Source organism: Chiloscyllium plagiosum, unplaced genomic scaffold (assembly GCF_037043375.1).
Source record: "Chiloscyllium plagiosum isolate Xiang-an unplaced genomic scaffold, Cpla_swu_hap1 HiC_scaffold_9, whole genome shotgun sequence".
NCBI lineage: Eukaryota > Metazoa > Chordata > Chondrichthyes > Orectolobiformes > Hemiscylliidae > Chiloscyllium > Chiloscyllium plagiosum.
The window spans coordinates 71,067,698-71,081,208 of record NW_028270147.1 but is presented as its reverse complement, the minus strand read 5'-3'; the positions used below and the strand labels follow the sequence as shown (position 1 = coordinate 71,081,208).

Here is a 13,511-nt window from a genome sequence, read left to right as displayed (position 1 = left end):
ACCGCAACATGAGTGTGGAAGGCAGTGTATTTCATACACTTCCTCTTCATGTATAGGGGAACTAAAATTCATGTGGAGTCTACTGAACTCCATGTCAGAATTCTTCATAGAAACTCTCAATTTGTAAACTGTCTGTTAAAGCACCAAACAGTTGCATACAGAAATAGTTTCCATTAGACCTAAAAGGTCTGGAATTCATAGAAAAGGTTTATCTGGTTATTTTTCAATCTTTAGACTTGGTGGTATTTGGTGTATAAAGAGGTAATTGATGCCCTTTGTGATTTTATATATGTTAGCCCACATACCATAAACCATGAAGACTTTTTTTTTGAGTCAGATGTCTTGAATATTACTTACAACACTATTTATATTGCAAAACAGCACAGCCTTACACACACAGGGCTGAATCCTAACATTTTTAGCCATCAATTTCACTGAGATTCCTGGAGAGTTCCTTGCCTCGTGAGATCTTTCACCGTATCTTACCAAACTCAACTTGTTAACTGCTTATACCAACTGTCTCGCCAGATTGTAGTTCCCTTCTATCACTTGCCATATTTGGAACAACTAGGCAAAAACAAGGACTGCAGATGCTGGAAACCAGAGTTTAGATCAGAGTGGTCTGGAAAAGGTCAGGCAGCATCCGGCCTGAAACGTCGATTTTCCTGCTCCTTGGATGCTGCATGACTTGTCGAGCTTTTCCAGAATCACTCTGATCTAATATTTGGAACAACTCACATTATCAAGATAGCTTGCAGACAAAGTAATATCCTTGGTGCCAGCACCTTTTTAAAAGGCCATTGCCCATCTGGACAAGCACCATCAGTCGAGAGCTCCCCTATATGATTTCTGACATTGCTGACATTGCCCTGGGCATGGCAGACAAGGGAAATTTGACACCATATTTTTCACACAGAAAGGATGGTACAGACACAGGTGTCCTCTTCCCCAGGAGTAGCAGAGGAGGTCATGACAACAGACCATGCCAACATGGTCTCAGGATGCCCCTGAGTCAGTGCTGTCTTGACTACTTGGAGGAATCAGAGAAATGACCTTCTGCATGCCATGCTGTCACCATCTTCTCTCTGATACTTCACACTCAGTAACTCTGCTCCTGCACCCAGCTCCCACCATGGCTCATGCTCTACACTCTCACAACTGCTGTAATATCTTCCATCACTTGTCGTCACCTACCCTAACCCTGACAGCACTAACCCTGTGTGCTCTCTGTGCTGCCTGCTCACTCACTCAGGACACCTGCAAAAACAATAACAGCTGTGCCACCCATTTTCATCTCCCTTATTAACTGTCTCTTTCATTCCAGGAGGAAAGAAGCCGACAATAGGACAGAAAGAGTCAAAATGAGCAATGGTCTGTCTGACATGACTCCTCATTCTTTATGTGAAGATGATCCTGATAGATCTGAGTGGCTAACTGACCGTCTGCAAGTCCCAGGACAGGTGTTGGAGGGTGCCAATGACTTATTGCGCCAGGATCCCTAGACTAGATCCAAAGACTATTTTCCTTGACTGAGGACTGCTTACAACCATGACAAGCCTCCTGGCTTTGTGTTTGCATTAAATGGCACAGCAGTATGGCAACATACTGAGAGCCTCATTATATTATAGAGAAGCAAAGTGCAAAATAGCAAGGCAAGGCACAGATGCTGTGAATATGCAGGTACCCTCAAAGTGAGTGAGCACTGACAGCAACTTGGTGCAATAGTGATATTTGCCATTACCCTGAGATGCAGCATTGAAGTACTGAACGCAGATTGGAGAGATGCCATGAAGGTTTTTGAGGCTGACACATTCCTGATGCCAAAGTCCGTGGTTATGGCGTGTGTGTAACTGGTGCTCATGGATCGTGCCCTGAGAGGGTGGAGCCGGGTGTCCAACAAGGAGTTCCTTTAGAGAAAGTGGCAAGTTGAAGCTCTGACTTCTATATTTAGAATTCTTGGCATCTAGCTTGCTCGCTGCAGGTGATACAATAGTAGGCTGCATATTAATAATGTGGCATTCACAACTAATAAGGTCATTAATCAGCAATATTTTGACTTTTAGGGAACTTGCCGCTCACTAGTGAGAATCTTACCTTGTTGCCCAGAACCTAGTTAAAAGATGCAGCTCGTTGCTCCCAAAATCAAGATAAACCTCATTAGACTTGTTGTGCGACTCTGTCACATTTCTTGCTATAATGCACATAGTTCAGTACCGTATAAGTTCCATCTATAGATTGGATTCTGTGCTTACTGATGTTACTGTACATTATACACACATAACTCACTGATGGATACTGTTATGCAGTTATTATCACATTGTAATTTTCTTATCGGTACATTGCCTGTGGAGCCTGGAATCTATGCCGCAGTGATATATATATAGTAATATACTGTAAAATGTTAGGGGCTTACGGCAAAATTTTCCCTGTGGGCTTCAGAATCCCATATTTAGTCCAGTTATCACCTGTCATTTTCTTGATTTGGCAAATTAACCAGAGGCTGTGTTAGCTTTTGAATTAAGGACAGTATGTTGACTTTCAGAGCTGGAGGGCTAGTAAGAGTATCCCTTTCAAAGTAAGTGAACTATATTCAGCATTTTAGCAATCAAACTAAAATATAGACCATGCTGCCAGCCACCATTATAGAATTGATGTGTTTGCATGCATGTGGGGCTCTGCGTGTCTGGGTGTGGGAGAGAGGTGTGTGTATGGTGGCAGCATGAAGTCCCTCCAAAGAGTGGCCTGTTGCTGCAACTGAAGCCCGGCAGGTGTGAGGGTGTCCCAGCCTTCTGGAGATGCAGGCTTCCCAGCCTTCTGCTAGGTACCTCCACTGTTTTCTATTGCCCTTCAGGAACCTGGAGGCAGACTAGAAAAACCCAATTGGCCTCTGCCAACAGACCGTAGCAGGCTTTCAGTTAGTTGAGCCTGCTAGTTGTGTGCAATTAGACCTGCGATCTCTTCCATTCCTGCCTTGGAGAAAGTAACTCAGACGTAAAAGAGAGCCTGGGAAAATGCATGCCTGGTGGCAGCACAAACCTCTGCGCCTGCTACCTCAGTGTCTGCCCTCATTGTATCCTAAAGGTTCAGTCCTTAATGTTTAGATTTAACACAGTGTGGTGTTGATGATTAGTGGTCAGACAACACACCACAACTTTCTATGATGGATCACTAACTGACAGTAAATGTCAATGCTGGAATCTGTCTGCTTTCATTTTGTGATAGTGGCCTCACTGAAACATTTGTAAAGCCAGAAGTGACTAATTCTAATTGAGTTATGATGTTCCCACAGTCAAGTCTTGTTTGATGACAATTTCTTTAAATATTTAGACAATATGATAATATTCTAGAGCAGTGGACAATATTTGTTGAAGGAATACTTTTTATCTTGTTCTTTCCTTTTTTTGTGAAGCTACGTTCGGGCAATGAACTTGAAACAGAAATGATGAATGATTGCCTGGCTAATCAGCCTCTTCAACCTTTGACTTCGCCTCCTAATTTAACAAGTAACACAGCTGGAAGATCTATGACAGTCAATCATGAGATATATCCAGGTATGTTTTAACTATTTTAAAATAAAGCTTCCTTTCTAATAGAACATCATGGAGAACTGAATTATAATGTCTACCATAATGGGGTGGGGATCCCACAATATTCCCATCACCGTATATGAAGATGGAAGAGTTTGTAAAATAATGCAGATTGACCTTCCCACCCAACCTGACTTGTCTTCCATACTGTGGTGGCCAAGGAAGCTGACGAGCAGCCTGCTTGCTCCGAGGCCTATTGAGGTCATTTTAGGGCCAAATAATCTCAGCATGACCCTCGTTCATTCTTGGTACTGCTGTGGCTATAGAGTTACTGGTCAATCTCATTGGCTGGTGACTCTCGAGGGTGGAAGCACTTTCCGGATGGGAGTTCGATATCCTGCTGTGAATCAATTAAGTTGCTCCAAACACGCTTTCTCTGTGTGCATCTGAATTTTGACTGGGCAGACTGACAACCATTCTCTTGGTTAGGGGAGATAGGGAATATGTCACTGGGAGAAAGTGAGGACTGCAGATGCTGGGGATCAGAGCTTAAAAATGTGTTGCTGGAAAAGCGCAGCAGGTTAGGCAGCATCAAAGGAGAAGGAGAATTGACGTTTCGGGCATAAGCCTGAAGAAGGGCTTATGCCCGAAACGTCGATTCTCCTTCTCCTTTGATGCTGCCTGACCTGCTGCGCTTTTCCAGCAACACATTTTTAAGCAATATGTCAGCTGTAAAATCCAGCTCATTATCTATGACTAAATTGAGAAACATTAAATGAAGTGTTGCCATACAATATATTACTCCTTTTCAGAACTACCTAATTTTTTCACCTTGTCACCATCCAATCTACTTTCAACAACAGCCTTTATCATCATCTCCGCAACTTAAGTTTGTTTTTTTCTCCCTTGGTATCAACAGGCTTCTCTTTGAGGTGTCTTGTGCTTGAGGAATATAATCTCTTGTAGATTGCAGATGTAAAACACCAAGATTGATTTATGGGTGACACTGTGGCTAGCACTGCTGCCTCACAGTGCCATGGACCCGGGTTTGAATCCACGCTCAGGCGACTGTGTGGAGTTTGCACATTTTCCCCGTGTCTGCGTGGGTTTCCTTTGGGTGCTCCGGTTTCCTCCCACAATCCAACAATGTGCAGGTCAAGTGAATTGGCCCTGATAAATTGCGCATAGTGTTCAGGGATGCCTAGGTTAAGTACATTAGTCAGGGGTAAATATGGGGGAATGGGTTTGGGGAATTACTCTTCCAATGGTCAGTGTGGACTTGTTGGGCTGAAGGGCCTGTTTCCACACTGTAGGGATTCTGTTAAAAAAAAGAAAAATGAGATAAATCTCGAAGTTGTCAAGAGATTACACCATGCTTCAGTTTTTAAAGACTTTGATGGAATGAAGAAGGGAGACAGAGGGAATAAAGAGTTTCAAAGTTAGAGCTCCTGAGAAAGATGAGTCAATGCACTTTATCAATTAAAATGTCAGATAGGTGACATTGGACACTGGTTTAAACTAATCCAGAAATTTGTAGGAATGCAGTCAGTAGAGCAACATAAAAAAAGTAAATAGTTTACAAAAATGTCATCCTGACAGCAATATCAAGACAAGTTTTAATACTGTGGAGTAGAAGGAAAAGCATCAGGGAAAAGTGCGATTGTAATGGAGATTAGCACATGACCCTTCCTGCTGTGTTTATATTCCTCATAAGTTACAGCACAGTGCAGAATATAAACCTGAAACATTTCAAACGATTTACAAGAGTTTACCCAGATCGCTCCCATCCCCCCTCCCAACTCCAGCTAATGTGCCTTCATTTTTGGTGCCAGTTTGTCTCCAATGCATATTCTGGACCCCATTTTACTTGCTTTCCAAACTTGGCAGGTACTATGGTGATAACCACAGGCATAACATTAGCTAGTTTTTTTTTTAAACAAATGGAGCCAAACAGTGAACCAGTTGATTGATGATCCCAATGTTAAACATTTAAGCATATAGAAATGTTTTTGAGATTGTGTAACACAGAATCAAAAAACATTAACGAGAGTTTCAACACTTAGCAACAGATGTTATCCCTTTGGATGAGTGAACGGAAACTGATCCTTGTATTTACGATAGGAAAGCAGCTAATTGTATGTTAGGCTAAAGGTGAAGGAGAGACAGGAGAATTTTTTTTTATTTGGTTAAAGTACTCCCTTTGTGTATTGAAAAATATCTTAATGGAGAAGTTAAACTTCAACATCTCCCTGTTGGTAGACCAGGATCTAATGTGAACTAAACTCTTTTGCAACTGGGTTGTGTTTTAGAGGAGCCTAAGGCACTTTGACCTACTCACTCAGGGATGCAAGTTGTTGTCTCTGTACGTAATATATTTTGCTTGTGGCATGTTTTCCAGGGTCAGGTTCTGGCTGGCTTCCTGGTTGCTCTAACTTGGCTTTCAGGTTGCTTTGGACTCTGAATCGACTCCAGATTGGATTAGCTTTGAGATTGATCTGGTTTGATTTTGATATTGTCGCCCTCATTAAAGTCACTAAAATGACATCACAATGCCCTTTCCCTTGTCAGTCGGGATTGGCCAAACATGGTTTTGGAAGGAGTGCGAAATCTAACAGCAAATACAGCAAACCTTTTTATTAACCAGCAGCTATGAGACAAGAAATGTGCTGGTTGATCAAATATTTTGATTCATTATGTGGTCCACATAGTCAATGTAAGAATCACATACTAAGTAACAGAAACATAGTGTGGGGGTTGGGGGGGGGTTGGTGGTAGACGATATGGTTGTTATACTTTATTTACAGCATAAATTACTTAAATAAAAATGCATCTTTGCCTTAAATAAAATTTACCGGCAGATAACCTTCTCACTCGCACCTCCAACTGACTACTTGGACATCGCGGAGATTGCAATAACACAGTAAACTTCGGTATTTCAGGCATATAGTTTTTGCCAGTTTATTGAGAGTGCAGGTTCATAAGGCGCTTGTTAAAACAAGGTTTGCTGTATATTCATACCTCTTGGCAAATCTCCTGTCGTGATGCAGGCAGTGGGAAGAAACATTTTGTTTATAAGGGCAGGAGCAATATGTCACATACATGTGCAATGTCTCATTCTCTGGTTAAGGAAGTGCTCAGTTTTGGTTTAGGCGAGCAGTCTAATAATTTCTACAAATTCTCAGATCACACAGAAGCTAGTTGCTTTGATTTTCTTTTGTAATACAGTTTTTAAAATGCTGGTTGTTCATTTATAAGTACATATTTATTAAACCTTTAGTTGTTTTATCGTCACTGCAGTGAATATGTTCATTTCAAGTAACTGATGTGCCTGATGTTAAGATTATTTCCATAAAAATGTTATATAAATTTATACTGAATGGGATGACAGTTTCAAAAAAGAATGACTTGCATTTATGTACATATTTCAAGACCACTGACATTGACCATAAGACCATAAGACCATAAGACATAGGAGTGGAAGTAAGGCCATTCGGCCCATCAAGTCCACTCCGCCATTCAATCATGGCTGATGCGCATTTCAGCTCCACTTACCAGCGTTCTCCCCGTAGCCCTTAATTCCTCGAGACAACAAGAATCTATCAATCTCGGCCTTGAAGACATTTAGCGTCCCGGCTTCCACTGCACTCCGTGGCAATGAATTCCACAGGCCCACCACTCTCTGGCTGAAGAAATGCCTCCGCATTTCTGTTCTGAAATGACCCCCTCTAATTCTAAGGCTGTGTCCACGGGTCCTAGTCTCCTCGTTTAACTGAAACAATTTCCTAGCATCCACCTTTTCCAAGCCATGTATTATTTTGTACGTCTCTATTAAGTCTCCCCTTAATCTTCTAAACTCCAACGAATACAATCCCAGTATCCTCAGCCGTTCCTCATATGTTAGACCTGTCATTCCAGGGATCATCCGTGTGAATCTCCGCTGGACACGTTCCAGTGCCAGTATGTCCTTCCTGAGGTGTGGGGACCAAAACTGGACACAGTACTCCAAATGGGGCCTAACCAGAGCTTTATAAAGTCTTAGTAGTACATCTCTGCTTTTATATTCCAACCCTCTTGAGATAAGAGACAACATTGCATTCGCTTTCTTAATCACGGACTCAACCTGCATGTTTACCTTTAGAGAATCCTGGACTAGCACTCCCAGATCCCTTTGTGCTTTGGCTTTATTAATTTTCTCACCATTTAGAAAGTAGTCTATGCTTTTATTCTTTTTGCCAAAGTGCAAGACCTCGCACTTGCTCACGTTAAATTCCATCAGCCATTTCCTGGACCACTCTCCCAACCTGTCAAGATCCTTCTGCAGCCTCCCCACTTCCTCAGTACTACCTGCCTGTCCACCTAACTTCGTATCATCGGCAAACTTCGCGAGAATGCCCCCGGTTCCCTCATCCAAATCGTTAATATATAATGCGAACAGCTGTGGCCCCAGCACCGAACCCTGCGGGACACCGCTCGTCACCGGCTGCCATTCTGAAAAAGAACCTTTTATCCCAACTCTCTGCCTTCTGTTAGACAGCCAATCCTCAATCCATCCCAGCAGCTCACCTCGAACACCATGGGCCCTCACCTTGCTCAGCAGCCTCCCGTGTGGCACCTTATCAAAGGCCTTTTGAAAGTCTAGATAGACCACATCCACTGGGTTTCCCTGGTCTAACCTACTTGTTACCTCTTCAAAAAATTCCAACAGGTTTGTCAGGCATGACCTCCCTTTACTAAATCCATGTTGACTTGTTCTAATCAGACTCTGCTCTTCCAAGAATTTAGAAACCTCATCCTTAATGATGGATTCTAGAATTTTACCAACAACCGAGGTTAAGCTGATTGGCCTATAATTTTCCATCTTTTGCCTTGATCCTTTCTTGAACAAGGGGGTTACAACAGCCATCTTCCAATCATCCGGGACCTTTCCTGACTCCAGTGACTCTTGAAAGATCTCAACCAATGCCTCTGCTATTTCCTCAGCCACCTCTCTCAGAACTCTAGGGTGTATCCCATCGGGGCCAGGAGATTTATCAATTTTAAGACTTTTTAACTTTTCTAGCACTATCTCTTTCGTAATGGCAACCATACTCAACTCAGCCCCGTGACACCCTTTAATTTTTGGGATATTACTCATGTCTTCCACTGTGAAGACTGACGCAAAGTACTTGTTAAGTTCTCCTGCTATTTCCTTATCTCCCATCACTAGGCTTCCTGCATCAGTTTGAAGTGGCCCAATGTCTACTTTTGCCTGTCGTTTGTTTCTTATGTACTGAAAGAAACTTTTACTATTATTTCTAATATTACTGGCTAGCCTACCTTCATATTTGATCCTCTCCTTTCTTATTACACTCTTTGTTATCCTCTGTTTGCTTTTGTATCCCTCCCAATCTTCTGATTTCCCACTGTTCTTAGCCACTTTATAGGATCTCTCTTTTTCTTTAATACATTTCCTGACTTCCTTTGTCAGCCAAGGTTGTCTAATCCCTCCCCGGTTAATCTTTCTTTTCTTGGGAATGAACCTCTGTACAGTGTCCTCAATTATACCTACAAACTCCTGCCATTTTTGCTCTACTGTCTTCCCGGTTAGCCTCTGCTTCCAGTCTATTTTAGTCAGTTCCTCTCTCATGCCCTCATAATTACCTTTATTCAACTGTAACACCATTACATCCGATTTTGCCTTCTCCCTTTCAAACTGCAGACTGAACTCTATCATATTATGGTCGCTACTTCCTAAGGGTTCCCTTGGAAGGCACTTTACTGCCATCAACTTGATTTTGAAGTGTAGTCTTCACTTTTGAAGTGAAGTATAATGTAGGAATGGGACACTCCATTTGTGCACGGCCAACTCATAATAACATCAATCTAATAATGATCAGGTAATCTATTTCTATGATGTTGACCGTGGGATGAATATTGACTCGGACACTGGAGATACCTCTCTTGCATTCCTTCAAAAATAGGGTCACAGGATCTTTTGAATTCATCTGAGCAGATAGGGTCCCAAGAAGGAATGTCTAATCATACAGTACACCCTCAGTAATATATTGGTATGTCAACTTTGACTTTTGTGCTCGACTTTAAAGTGGGATTTCAATGGCCCTTGTGACTGAGAGGGAAGAGTGCTACCAACTGAATCATATCTATCGAAACAAATCAAAACTAAAGATCATAACTAACTCAGGCCTTTGAACATACGGGGGTAATTTGAAAAGGTGGAAACCAATAGGATGGATTATATCTGATTTTATATATCATGTGGGAGGATTAAGTTAAAACTAACTTCATCGTTTTTGAAGAATAAAATAAAGATAGAAGAACTTCCTATTTTGAACAGATAAACGGAATTTTTGTTGTTCATTTAGGGATGTACAATTGCTCTCCCACCAGCAGTGGACCAGCAGCAACTGCTTTATCATCTCCTCAGCTTACCCGAAGTTCTTCATCGCTTTACCCTTCCATCGAAGGGGACCTGCACAGCCCACATGGTCATCTTCCACAACTGACTACAGTGGAGAACACCAGACAAGGGTAAGGTTTATAGAAACAGTGCCGGAGAAACTCAACAACTCAGCATCTGTGGACAGAGAAACAGAACTGACATTGTGCCTAATGAGTCAAATGGACTCGAAATGTTAACTCTGTTGCTCTGTCCACAGATGCTGAGTTGCTGGGTTTCTCCAGCACTCTCTGCTTTTATTTCAGATTTCCAGTGTCCACAGTATTTTCCTTTTCTAAGGTTTACAGAATTCAAGAATTACGCATACAATGAGTTTGACTCCAATCCCAGCTGTCTGAACATGTAAATAAATGAGCAAATAGAGTTCACTTGCTGTCCAGAGATCAAAATTATTGAGTTTGGATCAGAGGTCTGTCATAAAAGTCTGTATGTTTTTAATATTCTATAGGAGCTTATTCTTCAATATGTTCACTTTCAATTCATCATTGGCTGATTGGAACCAGCTAACCCAAATGGAATACACAGTTTATCAAGCCTAGGATGACCAAAACCTATGCCTCATTGCTATGTTTAAAGTTCTTTTCCCTGATGTTGCTATTATATTGGAAGAAACATTATATAGAATCGTAAAGACATGGGAAATGTTTGGTTTCTCACATTTATATACTACAGTGGAATTTGCTGCAAGTGCTTTTTTTGTTCTGTCAATTAGTCTGTTTAAGCAAAGAGGAATAATAAGTTGCTTTTTAAAATGCAATGAAGAGGATTGCAGCAGCTATTTCAGCAAGAGGTTGGTATTAATGATTAACAGTGTAATGTTTACAGCCCTTCCTGAAAGAGAGGTAAATAGCAAATCCTTATTATTTCATGTTCATATGTTTCAATAAGAAATGCAAGTTGCCTAAAGTACATCAGAACTTCAATAAATCTTCCAGACTTTCCTGTCCAGAAATTGGATTGTGGAAGTGTGTCAATAACTTGTGTCAATAACTTGTGCCTATCAAAGGGAGGCTGTGGTGTCACTAGTTTAAAAATTCGGAGTCCTTAATGGTTTGTAGATTTGGGGTTCAAATCTCACCAGGGCAGATGGTGAAATTTGATATCAATTTTAAAAATATCTAATGGTGACCATTGTCAAATGTTATAAGAATCCATCTGGTTCATTAATGCACTTTCGGGAAGGAAATTTGCCGTCCTTACCTGGTCTGGCCTACATGTAACTCCAGATCCAAGGAATGTGGTTACCTGTGAAATGGCTGAGCAATCACTCTGTTCAGCGGCAATAAGGGATGAACAATAAATGCAGATCCAGCCAGTGACACCCACATCTTATGAATAAAAAAGAAAGTATTCCAGACAGTGTGCAAACTTTTCTGCTACTGTTATTTTAATGACAGTAGTATGCAGTCAATGCTGAATGTGTTATTGAGTGGTTGTACTCTTCAACATGTGAGGCTAGCACCACATGAAGCTTGCTTGTTTGGATGGGCTGAGTGGAGGTCACGTGATGCAACGCCAGATATCTTGACACAAGAAGAGAGAGCTCCTGTCCCCAAAAGGACTAGGAACATCCCAGACAGACTGAGAAGGCAGTGAGAGCAGATAATTGTAATTGCTTGAAGTGTTGCCATTGACAACATGGCTGTCGTGTTACAAGATGTTTGACAAACTCACATAAATGGTCAAAGTCAATGAATTAACTTCACAGAGCAGTTCCTTACAAAGGAAGGATCAGCCTCTCTCACTGCTTCATTCACCATATCCACTTCATTAACTTATCAACAATATCTATTTATTATGACACAATTCATTCATAGCTTCACCTCACTCTCACTTACTTTAGCACTATTGCAGGTCACACACTCACATTTCATGCTTTGCATACACTGCCAGCTTTTCAATTATGGCAAATACACCTTCCAAACACTTTGCACCATATTCACAGATACGCGTAACCTTCTTTTGCAGACAATAAGGCTCACAATCAGAGGAAGCAACTCCTATCCAGTGGGATATGCAGACACAGTTTCATGTCTGTCTCAGGCTCATGGAGGAAATGATGTTCTCAGTCATAGGAATGATTACAACCCAGGCTGTGTCCAACAATGAATTTGAAACCTACATTGAGCTTGGACTAGTTTGAGGATGACATTTCATTCCTATTTCATCTACCTTTCTTCATCCCTCGTTCTGTAATCTATCCTGATTTGCAAGTATGCACCTCTTGCTTTTTCCCCTTCCTTCACCCACCCCCACCCTTGTACCTTTATCCTTTCAGAGCCTGAAAACTGACATCTGGTGAACAACTGGTGGCAGGGCCATAACAGCAAGAAGAATAAGAAACAGATGAAGGGGAAACAGTAGTGAATTTAGAGAATCTCCGCGGTTTGCTCCTCTTCTCTTCATTTTAATCCTTCATAGGCTCAATTTGTAGTTTGATGACCTGTAATATAGTCTATCCTGGTGTAATTTGTCGACAGTCAGTCACATGAGAAGGTTATAAGGAGAAACTATTATTTTTAATGTACATTTCCTAGATTGGAGGTTTATTGTTTATCTTGCAGCTTGCTTTTGAATGATAGGTGAACCTATGTTCTGTGTGAATGCATTGGATAACAGAACTATCTGGAGAATAACAGAATCATTACACTCTACTTCCTTTGAACATTCTCCTTTCACATTTTACTCTGTTTAAAATTGCTTAATCATTTTTGCAAGATTTGTAATTTTTTAAACTTTTAGTCTTTTCAATCTCAGCACCCAATTTTAGGATTTGGCTCTTCAGCGTTTTCTCAACTATTATAATTTGTAGATCTCTTTTCTGATCAGAAAACTAAAGAAAAATATCAGTGAAAAAAGACGGCAGTTTGTGAAATAAAAAGGAAATATTGGTAAATCATTTGCAGTGGCAATTGACGTGATGTCCTTGATTGAGAGGATGGATCTACAGCTGTCTTACGTATACAATTAAAACAAATCAATCAGGATAAATCAGTGGAACAACCACCTCATCCATCCTCCCAAAAGGCCCCACATCTTATGGTGGAATTTCGTCTCCTGAGAATTTAAAAACTAGATCAAACATCTATGACACCAATTGTATCAGACTAGGCCAATTGGAGTGATAAAAATCTGGAAAAATTCTTTGAGTTCCTTTAAATTATTGAAACTATTCCAAAGAACCAAATTTACCATGATTGTAATGCAATCTCAATCTCATTTAGAAACTTTTCCATCTCTTTCTTGAAGGTACACAGTGAATGAATCAGGAACCATCTTACAATTTGGGATTTTGTTCCACAGTTGAATATTCTTTGGATAAAGAAGAGTTGCCTCACATATAACTAATTTTTCCCTGATTTATAAACTTGACCCTTGGTCTATCCCCACGTATCCGATTGAAATAATCTGTCAGTGTGTGCATAGTTTAGGTCCTTAATTATTCTAAAGATCTCATCAAGCCATCGCTGAATCTACACTTCTCTAAACTATACATTTAATATTTAGGTAGCTAAAGATTTATGAAA

General features: G+C 40.8%; 1 protein-coding gene across 3 annotated transcripts in view; it reads left to right on the top strand.

The window, feature by feature from the left end:
- The window catches only part of glis1a (GLIS family zinc finger 1a), a 401,984-nt gene that overhangs the window by 324,054 nt on the left and 64,419 nt on the right, over window positions 1-13,511 (top strand). For all 3 annotated transcript variants that reach the window (XM_087990769.1, XM_087990768.1, XM_087990770.1), the window contains exons 7-8: window positions 3,410-3,551; window positions 9,890-10,055. In XM_087990769.1, coding sequence (XP_087846895.1) covers window positions 3,410-3,551; window positions 9,890-10,055 — 308 coding nt within the window. The remainder of the gene's footprint in view (window positions 1-3,409; window positions 3,552-9,889; window positions 10,056-13,511) is intronic.